Raw genomic sequence first — 17,953 nt, 5'->3', positions numbered from 1 at the left:
ATTCTATTATGGTATTTGTCGTACTATTAAGTAATTAAATAGTAATAATCTATATGATCTATTCAAGGGTTTCACCAATAACCTATATGATCTATTCAAGGGTTTCACCAGAGTGGATCTTCTTACCAGTCTTGGAAATAGTATTGTAGACAGTATCATAATCGAGAGAATCTTCAGTGGTAACATCAACAGTTTGACTTTCCAAGGAAATATTGGTATCTTTGACTCCATCTAATTTAGCCAAGACTCTTTGAACAGCACCTGAACAGCCTGAACAGGACATAGCAACATTGAAATGATATTTATGCATGATGTATAAGTGGTTTGAAAAGGGGATATGAAAGGAAAGGAGTCTATAAGTCGTTCTTTTTCTTTCTTATATATAAATTATCAGGAAAACTATTTATAAATTAGTTTCGTAATAATGCCTGCGTAAAAGAATGACGTAAACCTTTTAAAAATTGCTTTGTAATCAAGAAGATCCTGTACCGTCATCGCGCTTTCTGCCCAGCATAAGATTTGATGGTTCAGATAAAAAAATAAAATTCATAAACTGTGGCACGGTAATTGAATTGGACACGACCCAACGTAAATCTGGGAGATGAAGATAAACTTCAGAAATCGAATAAACTGGAGGTAAATGAAGTTGAATGAGATTGAGGTGTTTATCGCCATGTTGATTAGATGATGATATATATTGTACAACAGTAAATGTAGTTACAGTATACAAATATATCGTTTGTTGGTTTGGTGTGCTGCGAATTTTTACAATTGCAAATAAAGTTGCATAAGTCCGTGCACGGATAAACACAATTACATGTATTAATTTTAAATTACATTAATTACATTATAATTATACAAATAATAATCTAATTCTATAAAAGCAAAAATAATAAATAAATATTGTAGCAAAAACCAAATTAACAAAAAAATCCCAAACCTCATAACCTCCAAAACAAAAACAAAAAATCAAACTAGCAATCATTAAATATATTTTTTAATTCATTATTTTTAGTTCATTAAAACATTTTACATTAACCAAGTAAGCAAGTAGTATATTTTAGCAAATAAAATTAACTCACTTCTTTCTATTTGTTAAGATTCGTAAAAACTCACGTTTAGTATAAACTGAATAATTTCTAACTTTATTAATCAATTCATCTAATCCAATATGTTTACGATCCATATAATCATCAAATACTTTAGCAACATCATACACGTAATCTTGATCGGTGATGTTTTTATTATACACCTCTTGTAAAAGTTGTTCAATTAGATCAATTAACAACTTTCGATTATTAAACAACTCGAAATCAATAACACTTTGAATCCAACCTTGTCCATATCTTGAATTTCTTTGTAAGATGGAATACCATTCTTCAACTAGCTGGGTCACAGTTTGGATGTTTCTATTCATAACAAAACGAGGAATCTGGTCATCACTGGCTGATTGTTTTGATTTCACTCTCTTTAGATCGGGCCTTCCATCAATTTCGCGTTCTTTTTCGTCATCTCTGAATGACTCGCTAGTTTGGGTGACAGATAGTGTATCGGAAACGACAGGGTGGGCCCTTGGTCGTTTCTTTTCAAAAGAATTCTCCTGCTTTGCAACAGCAGGAGGATATGTAGGCACAGGAGTGGTGGATGGATCAGTAGTGGAAGCCATTGTACTAATTGTAGAAGAAGAACTACTTAACGATCCGTCTAACATCGTTGACTTTTTGTACTCCTTTAAGAAATCTTTAACCAAATGGATATCAGGAATAGTAGATGGATAGCCTGGAAACACTTCTGCGTTGATTGAATGTAATCTATTCAAACGACTTAAGATCTCTTGCAATTTCTTACCTGAGAAGTTTGGCTTTCTGCCAATAATATCATTAATGAAAAACTTTTTAATCAAATCACCCGTTAAATGGAAATGATCATACCCCTCTCGGCTGCAAAACATGGCATATCGACTATATTCATTAAAGTATAATTTCCTGCTTCCATCGGATAACCCCGATAACAAGGTTGTTTGATCGCACATTGTTTGCAATTTTGACAATAATTTATCCTGATCAGATTCTTCAAAATTCGGTAAGCCTTCTATATTATCAAGAAATTTGTTAATGAGATAAACGACTTGTCCCTCAGAATATTCAATATCATAAGCTAAGGAATTCAATTGATGCAACTTCAATAAACTACTTCTAAGATTTCTAAGTCTAGTCGAAGTAAGCTTATTCTTCTTTTGGTTGAATTCTAGCTTGATGAATTTAGTCAAGATCTCTGGTTCCAACAAGAAATTATCCCTTCCTTGTCTTGCACAAAACTTGATGAATCGTTTAATATCAGTTGAGTATGACTTGAATGTATTCTCAGTTAAGTTTTCCAAAATTGCTGTAGTCTTCTCTGATTCGATAACTTCATTATCAAACTTCTTTAATAATAGTACTTCCCCCTCGGACAATCTATGCTTTGAAACTTCACTAAGTTTGAAGAATGTTTTCTCTAAATTGACCCAATCGGAAGCTTGTTCCGAAGACAATTTGGTTGCGGTCGTCCTGCCTCCCTCATGCATTGATGGCTGTGGACATTGGTTTTCTAAACTATTGAGAATTTCTCGGATTAACTTTCCGGCCAAAGCCTCATCAGATTGTTTATCGCCATATACGATTTTATTCATTTCTTGAAGCAAATTTAGGGCAGATGTAACATTTTTTATAGTACCTTCGGTTATTTTGACTCCGTTTGAAACCTCCCCCAAAATGAACTCTTTAGCATTTGAATATGTCACGTAAAAATTATCCATACGTTTGTTTACACAAAACATAATGTAACTTCGTATGTGATGCATATATGCTGCCCTGGTCTGTGTCTCTAATCGGTCCGAGACCGTTCTCGAGGTGATATTTTGCATTACTTCAACCTCGAACTTCTGTAGTAGATCTATTTGCGTCTGAGGAGTGTTATTATTCGCAGAGCTATTAGTATTCACTGGCAAAGCATAAGGTGTTGAACCGAATTGTGGATGCCGATGCGCCGGAATTGGTTGCATTGGGTAATTACCAGGAAGCGTTTGATAACCAATATGACTAGGGTTATGAAATTCGTACGGCTGTAAGTATGCCATATTAGGATTCTGATACGACATATTTGAAGCATTCTGATATTGATGAATTAGAGGAAAATTTGGTTGTTGCAAGTACTGCTGGTTTTGTTGTTGTTGATGATTTTGTTGTTGGTTTGGTTGATGCTGCCAAATTTGTATTGGCGGTTGTGTTGTCGCAGAGTGATTTCTTAAATTTAGATCTGACGGAGGTCGTTCCTCCTGCTTGTTTTTGTCTGGTTTTGGTTTACGACGAGGCATCTCGTTATAACACTAGGATCCCTTCTTTTAAGTGAATTCTTTATTGAAATTTTGATATAAACACGAAAGTTTCCTTTAATTGTTTTTTTTACAACAATTTTGTATGTTAGAAAAAAAGAAGCTATTAATGGCGAATTGAATTTAAAGAAGGAAAAAAACTTGTATAAATATAAAAACCCCCTCCAATTGGCAATGTCTTCTAGAAGAACTACAAGCCACAAAAACTGACATTCCGTTCTGCATCATCTCCGTGATAAGAGCAATTTACAAGGAGGGTTGAAATTTTGCGGTATTTCTTTTATGACGTGATATTTCGCCCTACGTCGACCTATACAGGCAACACGACCTTAGGTGTCAATGAAGATGTCATTATGTGTTCTCGTGGTAAAAGGGGGGAATTAGAAACCCAGGTTCCGTTTCTTTTTATTGAGAGAAATTATGTGTCATGTAAGAGATATGTACTGTATGATGCCCTTGGCTTTGGGATGGACCTTCGTTCGCATTCTTGAAAAATAGTTGAAATTTTCATTTGGTTGTTCGGCTTGTTTCCTACATTTTTCAAGAGGAGAAGTAGTTCCGTTATTTTTTTTTTTTCTCACGAATATTTTTTTGACGAATTATTATTTTTAGAGAAATTTTTTTTTTCCTCGTCTTCTTTTATTGATTTAAGTGACCCTGTTCGCCTTCTAGAAAGAACTTGCATACGGCACGGAAACCCTATAAGCTTCCCGAATGCGCTTGAGTCTCGTGCATGACCGAGATATGAAAAGGATGACTACAATCATTAATCGTAGAAGTTTGAGACATGCAAGTTCCTGCCAAACGTTTTCAGACGGCATCCGGAATTCGTTATCGAATTTCCGAAAATAAGTCGTGGTGCATAAGAATCTGAAATTTAGAAAACTGGTAGATTGATCGTCAAACAATAAAATTTCCAAATGTATTGTAGTTTTACACCCGGTTGCATTAGACTTGCTTCTATAACTTATCGATTCGAGTATCGTTAGTTTCGGCTTCTTTTCTGATCTCTGAGATCTGTGGATTGTACATTTTCAAACATGGACGATACTCTTTTCTAATTTGGAATGGAATTACCTTCCGAAGATATTTTCAATCAAGCATCCAATGTATACATTGTTGCGAAACATTCCCGATGTCATATTGTCTCATGAATCACAAAATCAGATAAATCTCAAAATTTGGAAATTTCTGTTGCCTGAATTTTGGCGTTCCTGCAGTTCGCTAAAAGGTTGCGAGTGCGTGCGGGTTTATGCACAACTTCTTATAAATACGAACTGCTATTCTTTAATGAGGGGTAGCCCATTGACAGTGTTGAAAAATAGAACATTTCATTCATGTGTGTGTTCTATATACTATACTTAATACTGAAAATAAAAGTAATCAACTGAATACTTAAAAATGGCAGAAACTAGTATTTTACTCCTTGATTGCAAAATCTTCAGCCACAATGTTGGACTGTCACACATTTCTCTGAATTTTGTAGTACCAGGGGTGTTAAACAAAGCTAAGGGAGCATCAAATTCAGCAACTTCTCCTCTATCCACAACAAGAATTGTATTTAATCTATAGGCAATGCATAGGATGAGACAAACAGCAAACTCTGTATCCACTGTTTCTTGGGTAATATTATCTGCTTCGAAATTGATTGACGAGGTACCTTCCTCAAGAACTAATATCCTCGAATCTCTAAGCATGGCTCTAGTAAATGTGACCAATTGACGTTAAGAAAGGTTTTGTCCTTCATCTTCAACAACTTGAATTTGGGTAATTCTTCGGCTGAAGTGGATTCGTTAAACTGTATTCTTCAATATCTTTGGATTTGGTTTTCCCAGTTCTTCTTATTACATCCCACAATTCTTGGTTCGGATATTCATTGAATGGATCTAAGTTGCTTCTCATAGCACCATTGAAAAGAACTGGATCTTGAGGAATAATAGACATTTTTGGGTCTCAAATCAAACCAATTTTTGATATATCGACTCCATCAATAATAATTCCACCACTTTCCTTCTCAACCGATTGAAATAAAGTAATCTTAATTGAAGATTTCCCTGTACCAGTTCTCCCACAAATACCAATCTTTTCATGTGAATCAACTTTGAACGAAAGATTCTTAAGAACCATATGCAAGCCAGCTCTATACTTCAACGATTCACGAAATTCAATGTCACCTTTCCTTGGCCAGTTCCCAGAACGTCTAGTCTGTGTAAGTGAATAGGGTGATTCCTGATCTAAATGTAATGCATATTGACACATTCTTTCTGCCGAGTTTATATCATTTTAGTAGTCAGTACCTGATAACATTCAATAATTCACTGGCAATTTGAAAAGAGTACTTTAACAACAAACCAATTGAAACCGGATTGATATTAAACCTTATTCGCACGTAATAAAGCGACTAGTAACACTAATCCATTTGCTAATAATACCAACTGTATCCCAATCCATCGTTGACTAGCTGTCACAACAAACGATGTTTAATTTGTACGATTAATTAACTGGTTGTTGAAATCATTAAATCTAAGTTCTGCATAATGGATCTTAACGGTATCTATTCCACTTAAGGATTCCTTCACATTGTTGTATACAAATGACGTAAGAATAACATCCAATCTCTTAACCTCCCTATTCGATGCTTGGTAGTATTTGGCAACTAAAATAAAAAGAAAAAGAACAATAGAAATGCCAGCATCAAACAAGGCATATAAACAATACAAAGGATAAAAATTCCAATCATTTTAGCTATCGAAGTACATAGGAATCTTAAATTCTCACAAAGTTCATTATCCAAGACATCTGTATCTTTGGCAAATCTATTCAAAATCCTTCCCACCGGAGTGATGACGGTGAATTACATTCTTGAGTATAGGATCTTGTTGATAGGTTTGACCTGTAAGTCCTTGGCCGAGAGTGTTGGCGTTGTACTAAGGGCAACATATGCAAGGATCAAGAAAAATGTCGTTAAAATATTGAACAAAACCTAAAAGCCAATGTAGAATCGAGTCGATTTAAGTTGAAACTTGTTAGCAATCCGAAACGAAAGTCAAGTGCTGGTAAGATTTCACAGAATGATTACAAGGCAAGCAACAGGGCAAATAATGTGAAGAAGCCAGACACTCCAAATTTCCCTGAACCTTGTTGAATGCAGTTCTTGCATACAGCTGCTGTAATACAATTCACTGCTATTTCCTCTTCTTCGATTATCTTTCCTTTGGAGACATCTGGATTTCTAATAGGGCCTTCACAATCATCTTCGTTCAATGAGAATAGACCGAGAAATTCGGGAAATTGTTTTCGTGGTTTTTTTTAACAATAATAGCGACATGACATGTGACAGATATCTGCCTAATACTAACTCTTTGCAATATGTTGTATATTTTGAAGTATCTTAAATTCTTCTCTCTTTGCTAAAATCAGTTCGGTCTAGAGTGTTTAATAAGACTTGATGCTTCGGCACTTTTGGTTTTTTGCATGGGGCTAACGCAACATGCGTACTGTAGCAATAGAATGGCTGTGGGATAATAATTCGGTTACCTACTTTACCTCAATCCACTTAATCCAACAATAAGCTAAGAGATATGTTATGGAATAGTAATTCAAAGATGCAAAATATTATATTAATTAATCTATCAGTGTTTACAAAATATTTACACTACTTCTACTTAATACTTATGCTCAAAATCATCCTCGGAAATATTTGATTTATCACACATCTCTCTAAATGTACTTCCTGGAGTATTAAACAACTTCCATGGAGTATCAAACTCAGCAACCTCTCCTTTATCCATAACAAGAATACTATCATAATTAAGAATGGTCTTCAATCTATGAGCAATACACAAAATTGTACAATGAGCAAATTCAGTGGCAATTGTCTTTTGAATGGTGTTATCGGTCTTATAATCAATCGAAGAAGTAGCTTCATCAAGAATCAAAATCTTAGATTCTCTAACCATTGCTCTAGCGAATGAAACCAATTGTCTTTCACCAAGGGAGAAATTTAGTCCTTCATCTTCAACAATCTTATCTAAATGGAATTTAGGTAAATCTTCAGATGGAGTTGATTTGTCAATCTTTTTGTATTCTTCGATATCTTGAGTAGTGACAATACCTGATCTACTTAATGAGTCCCATAATGCATCATCTTGATGTTCTTTGAAAGGATCTAAATTACTTCTAATAGTACCATTGAATAAAACAGGATCTTGAGGGATAATGGACAATTTGGATCTTAAATCATTCATACCAATTGTGGAAATATCAACACCATCGATAACAATCTTACCACCTTCCAATTCTACCAATCTATAAATAGCAGACATGATTGATGATTTACCAGCACCAGTTCTACCACAAATACCAACTTTTTCATGAGGAGAAACGCTAAATGAAAGATTCTTGAGTACTAATGGTAATTCTGGTCTATATTTCATTGAAGCTTCCGCGAATTCAATTTCACCTTGTTGTGGCCAATCCAGAGAAGGTTTGGTATCAGCTATAGTGTATGGAGCTTCTTGATCTAATTTCAATCCATAATGACAAACTCTTTCAACTGAATTCATATCATTTTCAACTTGTGTAAAAGTTCTAATAACATTTGATAATTCACCAGAAATTTGTAAGGAATAAGTTAATAATAAACCAACAGAAGCAGGACTGATATCAAAAACCTTATTAACACATAACAATGCAACCAATAATAAAACAGCATCGGCCAACAATTCTAATTGAATAGCGACCCATCTTTGACAAGCATAAACAAGGAAAGAAGCTTCATTTGCATGGTTGATATACTTACTACTAATATCCCCGAATCTAAGTTGTGCATCATAAGATTTGATAGTTTCCATACCACTCAAAACTTCATTAACATTATTATAAACAAATGATCTAAGAATAGCTTCTAACCGTTTGACTTCTCTATTTGAGGCTTGGAAATAATTGGCAATCATGACAAAGAAAATACCAATAAATGGAATAGCAAGTGCAATCCATGGAATATAAATGATGAAAAGAATGAAAGAACCAATCATTTGTGCAATTGACATAGCTAAGAATCTCAAATTTTCACTGATTTCATTATCTAAAACATCGGTATCTTTGGTAAATCTATTCAAGATTCTTCCCATTGGTGTAACATCCATAAATGCCATTGGTGTATATAGGATTCTATTGATAGCCTTAAGATTCAAATTCTTGGATGAGACAGTTGTCATGGTAATTAAAGCAATAAAGGAAACAACCAAAAGTATCGTAGTCAAAAGGTTAAACATCACATATAATCCAATATAAAACCCACTACCTCTACCTGGGAACTTATGAGAAATCCAAAATGAAAGCCAAGTATTAGTAAAGATTGAACAGAAGGTATAAAGTGAGATCAATAAAACAAATACAGCCAAAAATCCTACAACTCCAAGTTTCCCTGAACCTTGTTGAATATAATTGTGATAAATATCCAATGTGATATGGTTGATTGCTCTTTCTTCATCTTCAATGATTTTACCCTTTGCGACACTCTTGTTGACATTGTATTTTTCACATTCTTCCTCTTCAGAATCGATTGTTTCATGTACCTTAACAAGACTTGATTTTTCATTGGTATCACTAGAATCCGAATCGAATTCTTCTTTATCCTGTTCCAATTTACTATATTCCATAAGTTTACTAAATGTTTCATTTCTTTGTAATAATTCAGTCATAGTACCCAGATCAATAGAACCATCCTTATCAACAACCACAATTTTATCAGCTTGACCAATTAATGCCAATTGATGAGTAGCCAAGATTCTCGTTTTATCTTTCAATAAACCAAGCAAACAATTATTAAGAATATGTTTACCAACTCTAGCATCTACAGCACTTAAGATATCATCCATCAAAACAATATCTTTATTAGCATAAACAGCACGAGCTAAATGAATTCTCGCCTTTTGACCACCAGATAAAGTAATCCCTCTTTCACCAACTTCTGTAAAATCACCACCTGGTAAATTATCCAAATCAATCTGTAATGAACATGCATGTACGACACTTTCATAAAATTTCTGATCGAATTCAGAACCGAAAATAATATTTTCTCTAATTGTACTATTTTGAATCCATGGTGCTCCACATAATAAGAGTTGCCCATTGATATCAATTTCACCTTGTTCGCATTTCATAGTACCGGCAATTGCATTCAATAACGATGTCTTACCAGAACCGACTGGACCAGTAATAACGACGAATTCACCCTTCTTGATAGATAAATTGATATTCTTGAACCCGGAGAAATTAGTTGAGTTTGTTGAACCATACTTTTCACGATCTTTCTTTCTTTCTTCGATATCCTTTTCTAATTCTTTTCTCCGTTGTTCTCGTTCGGCTTTAGCTTTCTTGGATAATTTCTTCTTCTTTTTGGATTTTTTGTTGTTGTTGTTGTCCGTTTCATCAGTTTCCTCATTAAGACTTTCTTCATCGAGGATTTCATCTTCAAAAATCATCCATTTGAAAGAAGCTTGAGAAATTCCAACAGCTAATTTATTTTCAGGATCATTGAAATTCCTATAATTTTCATAAGAAATCTCTTCAGGAGCACAAAGTAAAGCACCAATTCTTTTGAATCCCATAGCCATATCAGCACTAGTACTTAAAGCTTGTGGCATGAAGAAAATCAAAATGGCTAAAATACCAAATGCAGAAAGTGATGAAAAGATGTTGGCAGGATTAGCAGTATTTCCTTTAATAGCATACAAAACTAAGAAAGCAATCATCGATGAAATACCAGTTAATGTCATAGCTAAACCATAAATAACATTTCTAATTGCTTGAATCTTTAAGATGATGTTAACTTCTTGATCTCTGATTAGCATAATGTTTCTATGATATGGAAGTTCCCAGGAATAATATTTGATCATTTTTAAATTATTTAAAATTTCTTTAATTAAATTAACTCTCTTATCAGTAATCTTACTTACAACTTCTCTAAGATCGAATAATTTTTTAGCACCAACTGATAAAACACCCAAGAAAGATAAGAAAATACCAATACCGACAACTGCAGATACACCAATATTAACCACTAAAACAACGATTGCAATAATCATTGGGAGAGGTAAACAAATAAGAAGGGGTTGCATAATAACTGCAATTTCAATTCTTGATAAATCAGTAGTAATCATCGATGTGATTTTCCCCGTGGGGAATTTATGTCTACCTTCAGGACTTAATTTCAAAGACTTCTTAAGGATTTCATTAGTTAATAATGATTTAGTTTCCGTACCCATTACGAAGCCCCAATAAAAGAAATGAGTGAATAAAATACCACTTGTAAGTGATAATAAGACGACACCAAATGCATAACCAATACCTTTACCAGGATGAGGTTCTAAGCCTAAAGCTCTTTCTTGTACAAATTGAATCAAATATTTTGATAATAAAGGAGAAAACGCCAATCCACATAAACCAATTTGAGCCATCAAGGTTGCAAAAATCAACTGACCTTTTAAAGTACGCATTAATATCATAATCATATTAAATGGAGTCAAGACGAAATCTTGTAAATCATCTTCAGGAGTAACACTTGAAGTTTCAGGGGTTTCATTTCTTTCTTTACATTTATTAGCAATATGTTTTCGTTGAGCCTTTTCTCGTTCTTGTGCAAGATAAAAATTGAATTTATCAGTAAAATGTTCAACTTTCATATCATCAGTTAAAACCCATAAATCATTTGGTTGTAAAGTTCTTGAATAACCAACTTTTAAAATTGGAAATAACCACCAAAAGAATATTTTACTAATAATATTAGCTGAAGCTAAAGGATGTAAAGTTCTTTCATCATCTTTTGGAATTGGATATACTTTTTTTCTAAACATAAAACTCATCAATCTCTTTTGAGGTTGATATTCATTATCACCTAATTCTAATGAACCATCTGGATCATTCATGATTATTAGTAATGTTTTGTTATTGTATTAGCAAATTTCTATAGCATAATCCTATTGAATTATGGGAATTATACTTAGTCTATATATATTTGAGTGTAAATAGTTATTTAAAGTGGCAAAAGGAAAGTATCAACGAAAATCAAAATCAAAATAAAAGATGACTAATTTTTCTTTTCCTATTTGTTTATTGTTTCTTTAAGTTAAAGAATAAAGGAGTAAAATGATAATAGAAAATGTTTCATGCCATTTAATGCCATTTCTCATATTTAATTTATGTTTATTAACTCCTAATTAATTTATAAGCCTCTAATTGAAATTTTAGTAGCACGGCGGTAAAAAAAAAAAATTAAATTTGTTATTTCCGATCCGCTTTATCTTTAATCGTCTAATCCCTTTTCAAACACACCAAACTCAAACGGCTCATTTAACCCAATCATCGGTGTTTCATTCAATGTAATACCGTCATCTAGATTGTTTGCATAAGTATCTTTTCTTAAATGTACCCATTCAATGGATTTAAATGTATGTCAATCGGACAAATGACGGATTTATCTATTCTCAAAAGGGAATAGTTTCCGATTTTTTTCAAATTTTGTGCCACTTTTATGACTGGCAGTTAAAGCCCACGCATTCGTAAAATAAATGAAAGCCCATCCACTATTGGGAAGCGGCGTGTAATTAGTTCATTATTAGTTCCGATAACAAACAATGGAAGGCAATGACTACTGCCGCGTCTTTCTCCTTTTTTTGCCATCAATGTTCTCATGATAACGACAACAAACCCCTTTTATTAAATTAACATTCCGTCGGATTCAAAGTCAAAATGCCAAGGACCGTTTTCTTCGTCGTCTTCTCTTCTTTAGCGAGAATTTGTTTGAATGGAGATAAACTGATTGTGTTCTCGTGGCCAATAGTGAATAACGTTTTGTAACTTTACTGCTTTAGTCAGATATCTCCCAACACTCTTACAAGTCTGTTGTCATAAGACGTAAGATTCCCTTCTCTTTGAAATTTCATGTCTCTTTCTTTACACATTAAGTGGGCTGTGTAAAACTTCACGTGAACCTTTCGGGAAATTAATTTCGGCATCTGAGAAAAAAAAAGTATCCGATCAAAACCTTATTCGAATAATTAGCACCGAATAGACTAGACTCCACCGATTGATTCATCACTTGCTGCAAAGGTCATGTAAAAACAAGAGGACATATCTGATTAGTCCTTATCTTTATGGGGGATGCCAGCTGTATTGTTTTTCTGGTCGAAATGAGGTTGTGGTTTTCAAATTCTGTACGTATGTCTTAGTCACGTTTTTGGACACACCAGAAGAGGAGGATCCAAGATATTTGAAGAATACTGTAATTTACAACTGTAATTTTTGTCTACCTTAGATTCCAACTAGCCCATTGCAAAGATTTTCCTATCTAATGCTTTACACGAGAATCTATTGGTAAATTTATTCAGCTTAATTTAGCACAATGCGTGTGGAGCTACCAATTTCTGTTTTGCAGCCTGGAAAAGTAGATGACAATCCCACTGCTTGTTCTCTCACTCTAACCAAGAACTGAATCTATCACTAGTCACAGTAGCATATCAATTCTTCTACCTTTACAATGTTCCTTTTGTTTAGTTTCTTGAGAGAGAAGTTTGCGGAGAAGATAAGTTACTACGGTTATTTAAATTTTAACTTAGAGCACTGTCGACTAAATCAAAACACTCACAACCTTTCCCAATGTGAGTTAATATGAACCAATATAAATCCCCACTTTCATGGAATATCATCCTTCAAATGTAGTTTACTTTCTTTGTTTCAAAAAGAATGACAATACCCTTTTCCGACTCCCTTTTAAAGCTTCCCCAAGAGGTAATCCAAATTATATTCACATATATTCCAGAAGAATGTTTATACACTTATATCGATAATCCCGTGATTGGAGAATATTCCGCCGATGTACTTCTAACCAAAGTCATAATCGGCTCTGGTCAAACTTGGTCACTCGAGAATGCAGGTCAAAAACTCCGTATTCCAATTGGAGATGAATTCTTTGTGCATAAGATGTCTGATCGCATGCTGCAAATATCCCAACAGATTCGATTTTTTGATGTCTTCAATTCCTTGAATTTATGGAAAAGTATCCCAATTGCAAACCTAGAGCAATTAGTTTTTATGGATTAGATGATGTGTTAATTACTCACAAAAGAAATCCGGCATTATTGCAAGTAGCTGAAATTGATGTACGATGGGTAGCGGACTATAATTTCCCAGAAGAAGTCTTAAACCTTGGATATAACTTCCACAGAATCGAATTTTTTGATGATAGTCACCTCAGAATTCCTGAAACAGTTCGAGAATTGACTGTACGTAGTGTATATCCACTTGGTGGAATCACTTCTTATTCACATTATATCCAAAACTTAAGACTTGAAAATTCGACGAGTATAACCCAATTGAAACATATTCCATCCAATTTGCTGAGTTTACATATACAATTCTGCTTACAACGAGGATATTCAAAACCTACATTGCCATTACCATTACAATCATTAACCCTAGATGTTGCCTCCCATAATCCTAACTCCGAATGTGATCTCTCACATTTATGCAACCTCAGATCATTTTCATCCGGATCTTCCTTAATCCCAATATCTTGCTTCCATCTCCCGAGACAAATTACTTGCCTAACTGCAAATTGGACACTGCAAAATGTTTTGAAAACTACTGGAAAGTGTTCAAAACTCAAAAAATTACATGCCAGAAGTAGTCTTGAAAACATGTTTAAGAGAATTCCATTTCCACGGGAATTGCAAGTCTTAGATATCCAAATGATTTCCCCCATACGTCTTGAAATCAACGAAAACTTCACCTTACCTTCCAACCTCAAATTCCTCAGGATTTCGGGGATTAAAGTAAGTTACAGACTACTGGAATTAATCCTACCCCCTTCACTTTATTTTTTGGAACTACGATATTGCTTATTGAGCTCTTGGACTGATTTGAGACTACATCCGAATCTTTTGACATTAAAAGTTCTTTCTGGAAGTATTAGTGAGTCACAACTTCCTATATCTTTAACGATGTTGAATTTGGATGGTTGTAGGTTTGCTTCATTGTCTGGATTCGATTTTGGGAGGTTGATTCATTTGGTTAGGGTGAGTATGAACTATACACAACTTGAAAGTATTGATTGTCATTTTGATTCAAATTTGAAGTTTTTGAGTTTGAAAGGAAATTATTTACTGAAGGTGCTGATAGATGCTCTGAAGTTAAAGGCACTCGATTTGGGCAAATGCAAAATCGCAAGCTTTGATCCTGGCAGTTTCAAGATTCCACAAAGTATAGTTGAATTGACTTTGGAAAGAGCAGTCATTGACACTGATCTAAGTAATCTCGTACTTCCTAGGTGCTCACGGCTGCTAAATTCAACAAGATGTAATCTTACTTCCGACATCCTCATGTCATGGGATTTATCCAACAGTTGTAAACAATTACGAAAAGTACGTTTGAATGGCAATAAACTAACCAACATCGAGGCTCACTTTCCAAAAACCTTAACTTCACTCGATTTAAGCCAAAATAGAATAAAAATCCCCGAAGAAAATTTCTTTATGCATTTCAACAAATTACAAGACCTAGCAATTGCCGATATTGGGCTAGATAAATGTCTCCGCGTGCTCAAAACAATTGATAATGCCTCGTTCAAACAGCTTGAATTCTCCAATTGTAATCGATTGAGATATGTTCTGTTATTTATGAATCATAAATGTGATCACGAACATTTATTTGCTGATTTAAAAGAAACTTGCCCCTTATTAGAGTGGATAAAGGGACAAACATATAGAGGTCTATCTTGAACTTTTCTATCTTCTGAATCTATTAGCTAGGTTCCTAATGAAAAGACATTACTAATATATCCATATATTATTCATTTATAATACCAGTGCTTATCGGGAAACTATTCCTAATTAGGAACTTCCTCCGATAATCAAATCACGTGAGATTCAGGGGACGTGCGCTACCAATGTTGTGAATCCCTTTGGTATTGACCTCCCATGCATTAGTGTTAATTCTACGGATCTGGTTGAGATGACCTATCTAGTTTACCGTTATTGCTAAAACAAATTTGACTTTATTAAATGGTTTTGGGTGTTGTGAATTAGTATGCATTTTGGCTGTCTTAAGGAGATTGGATAAAATAATGACAGAATTTCATTAGAAATCGAACTCAACTTGACTAAAGACAAATATTAAATCGATAGAATATTTTTATTTAGGATTATAAATATATGTATATAAAGTCGCTATATTCCTTGCTAGTTGTTCGTGTAATTGGTTTTCAATTTTTGCACCCAAGATTCGCCAGTGGGAAGAAGTCCGTGCAATCCCTCCGAGACCACTCTACAACACGTTCGCCTTCAATCTTTCACAAATGAACCCACAACACAGACTGAATCTCTCATGGAGTCATCCTTTTCGAATTGGTGAGCCCGTTACCAGGTGTTGAATGATTTTTTCCTAATCGATGTTGCTTCCCATGTCTCTCTTTCATTCTCACTAAAGAAAGAAAAAAGAATAAAATGTTAAAAAATCTAAAAAATTTAACTTTCATGGTTGTTTTACCTTTTAATTGAAGCATTTTCCAGGTTCACCATCCCCTCTATTTACGTTCAATACCGCCGAGAAGTTCCAGTAGAGTGACTTCTATTAACTTACACTACTTTTGTTTAAACAAAGAGAACAACCACCGCAGAATAACAAAGAGGAATACCTGTTCAGACTCCGATAGCCCAAGAACCACATAACGACTGAGATTCCACCATGGCAGTACATCTTTCCAGTGAAGACACTGTCCTTACAGAACGATTAGTGTCACTTTTGGACACTGAAGCAATAACTGGCTTACAAGCATATGTGACGGATGAGGACGATGAAGAAGAAGAAGAACATGATGAGGATGAAGACTGCAGTGATGTTGAATCTGAAGATGAGAATTATCCTTCTACTTTCAATAGCGAGTCACAACTTAATCCTCAAGAAGATAGAGATATTATGAGTAATTCAATACAATCATTTCATGAGTATGAACTAAACCAATCAGAATCACTTACATTTTTGTACAATTTATTATATGATAATGCATCCCAATTATCAAAATCTGATATCTTGGTGATTTTGAATGCGTTAAAAGTACGAGAGGATTCGTTACCATTTAGTATAGATACCTTGGAATACAATGATGTACAGGGTGTTCGATGGCCCAGAGAATTAAGGCGAAAGTTTTATAATGATAGACTTCGAGTAGGGAAGGATAATTATTTTCATAATATCCCAGATTCTCGAGAGAAGGCATTAAAAGTATGTTGAGCCCTCCACCAAATTTTAATAATTTTATGAATTGAAATACTAACAATTTCTATAATTACAGAGTGTGGATGTTTTAGGATATCAAATCAAGACTGATTTCTTTAAGTTCCATAAGTTCTTTAGTAAACTCAAACTCCATATAACTCATTTACAATTAAGAAATCTAGTATGTTGTGGGCCAAATATAGGCAATGGTATTTTCTACCCACTGAGTTATTACCATGATTCCCACTTAAGAACCGTAAATGTTCTCGATGACGCGGATGAAGAATATCATGCATTTTTCAAAATCAATCGATTAATGAATGACAAGACAGGTTGTGAAAAATCTGATTCCATGAAGTTAGATTGTTTGATAGATTCAAGAACTTTAATTAAGAATTCCAATAGTAGAATATCGACTTTAGCTTGTTCAAATAATTACTTAGCAAGTGGTACATTTGAAGGAGGATATATACTATCGGACATATCAGACCCAGATAATGTAAAAACCCTCGGAGAATATCATCTTACAAATAATATTGATGGTATCACGAATCAGATTATAGTAAATGAAAAAGATAATGAATTAATAATATCCTCAAATGATAAGAGCCTAAGGCTAATTGACTTGAACACCCATAAGACCACCAGTCTAAATACATTACCATTCCCATTGAATTATACTGCAATCAATCCTCATAATTCAAATGAAATATTTGTTACTGGAGATTGCATAAATTCATTTATACTAGACAAACGAATAAAATTTGATGATTCCGGGAACAAAGTACAATTTGAATGTCATGATGATTTTGGATTTGGGTGTGATTGGTCACCACGAGATGAAAACATATTGTTGACGGGTAATCAAGATAGTTGTGTTAAATTATGGGATAGAAGGAACCCCAAAAAGGCATTATATGCCTGGAGTGGGACATTGGGATTTTCAGATAGTGCATACGGAGGACCCGTTAGAAATTGTAAATTTAGTTATCATGGAAATTATATTGCATGGGCAGAGAGTTTGGATCATGTGGGAATTATACAAATGGATGATTTATTTAATACTAGAGATGATGGAATTTTATCAAGAGTTCAATCAATAGATTTTATTGGGAAATGTGCTGGATTGAATTTTGCACCTATTGAACAGGGTTACGGAGAGCAATTAATTATTGGAGTAATTGACTGTCCGTTGGGAGGTATCTTAAGCTATAAACTACCAAGCAGTCATAAATCATTGGATTTTGACTTCTACTTTTAGGTTCTAGATATTTTTTTATAGTTGTTGTCTGTGTATATATCCAA

At 34.1% G+C, this 17,953-nt stretch overlaps 6 protein-coding genes across 6 annotated transcripts; 2 read left to right on the top strand and 4 right to left on the bottom strand. All coding sequences in view use genetic code 12, as the record gives it.

Annotated features, from left to right (window-relative positions):
- Positions 1-91: 91 nt before the first annotated feature.
- Positions 92-310, bottom strand: ATX1 (copper metallochaperone; the record flags this gene model as incomplete). Its single annotated transcript, XM_049408902.1, has 1 exon — positions 92-310. One exon carries the CDS (start codon positions 308-310, stop codon positions 92-94), a length of 219 nt encoding a protein of 72 aa, XP_049261859.1.
- A 768-nt stretch (positions 311-1,078) lies between these two features.
- Positions 1,079-3,355, bottom strand: J8A68_004894 (uncharacterized protein; the record flags this gene model as incomplete). The annotated part of the gene is made up of 1 exon (XM_049408901.1): positions 1,079-3,355. One exon carries the CDS (start codon positions 3,353-3,355, stop codon positions 1,079-1,081), a length of 2,277 nt encoding a protein of 758 aa, XP_049261858.1.
- A 1,379-nt stretch (positions 3,356-4,734) lies between these two features.
- On the bottom strand, positions 4,735-5,070 carry J8A68_004893 (uncharacterized protein; the record flags this gene model as incomplete). Its single annotated transcript, XM_049408900.1, has 1 exon — positions 4,735-5,070. One exon carries the CDS (start codon positions 5,068-5,070, stop codon positions 4,735-4,737), a length of 336 nt encoding a protein of 111 aa, XP_049261857.1.
- Positions 5,071-7,038: 1,968 nt separating this feature from the next.
- On the bottom strand, positions 7,039-11,304 carry J8A68_004892 (uncharacterized protein; the record flags this gene model as incomplete). Its single annotated transcript, XM_049408899.1, has 1 exon — positions 7,039-11,304. The coding sequence occupies one exon, from the start codon at positions 11,302-11,304 to the stop codon at positions 7,039-7,041; it is 4,266 nt and encodes a 1,421-aa protein (XP_049261856.1).
- A 2,121-nt stretch (positions 11,305-13,425) lies between these two features.
- On the top strand, positions 13,426-15,153 carry J8A68_004891 (uncharacterized protein; the record flags this gene model as incomplete). The annotated part of the gene is made up of 1 exon (XM_049408896.1): positions 13,426-15,153. One exon carries the CDS (start codon positions 13,426-13,428, stop codon positions 15,151-15,153), a length of 1,728 nt encoding a protein of 575 aa, XP_049261855.1.
- Positions 15,154-16,117: 964 nt separating this feature from the next.
- On the top strand, positions 16,118-17,909 carry J8A68_004890 (WD40 repeat domain-containing protein; the record flags this gene model as incomplete). The annotated part of the gene is made up of 2 exons (XM_049408895.1): positions 16,118-16,654; positions 16,725-17,909. The coding sequence occupies 2 exons, from the start codon at positions 16,118-16,120 to the stop codon at positions 17,907-17,909; spliced, it is 1,722 nt and encodes a 573-aa protein (XP_049261854.1).
- Positions 17,910-17,953: the final 44 nt, after the last annotated feature.

Source organism: Hemisphaericaspora subhashii, assembly GCF_019202705.1.
Source record: "Hemisphaericaspora subhashii strain CBS 10753 chromosome Unknown scaffold37, whole genome shotgun sequence".
Classification (NCBI taxonomy): domain Eukaryota; kingdom Fungi; phylum Ascomycota; class Pichiomycetes; order Serinales; family Debaryomycetaceae; genus Hemisphaericaspora; species Hemisphaericaspora subhashii.
Note: the sequence above shows the minus strand (reverse complement) of the source record. Positions and strands in the feature narration are given on the sequence as shown.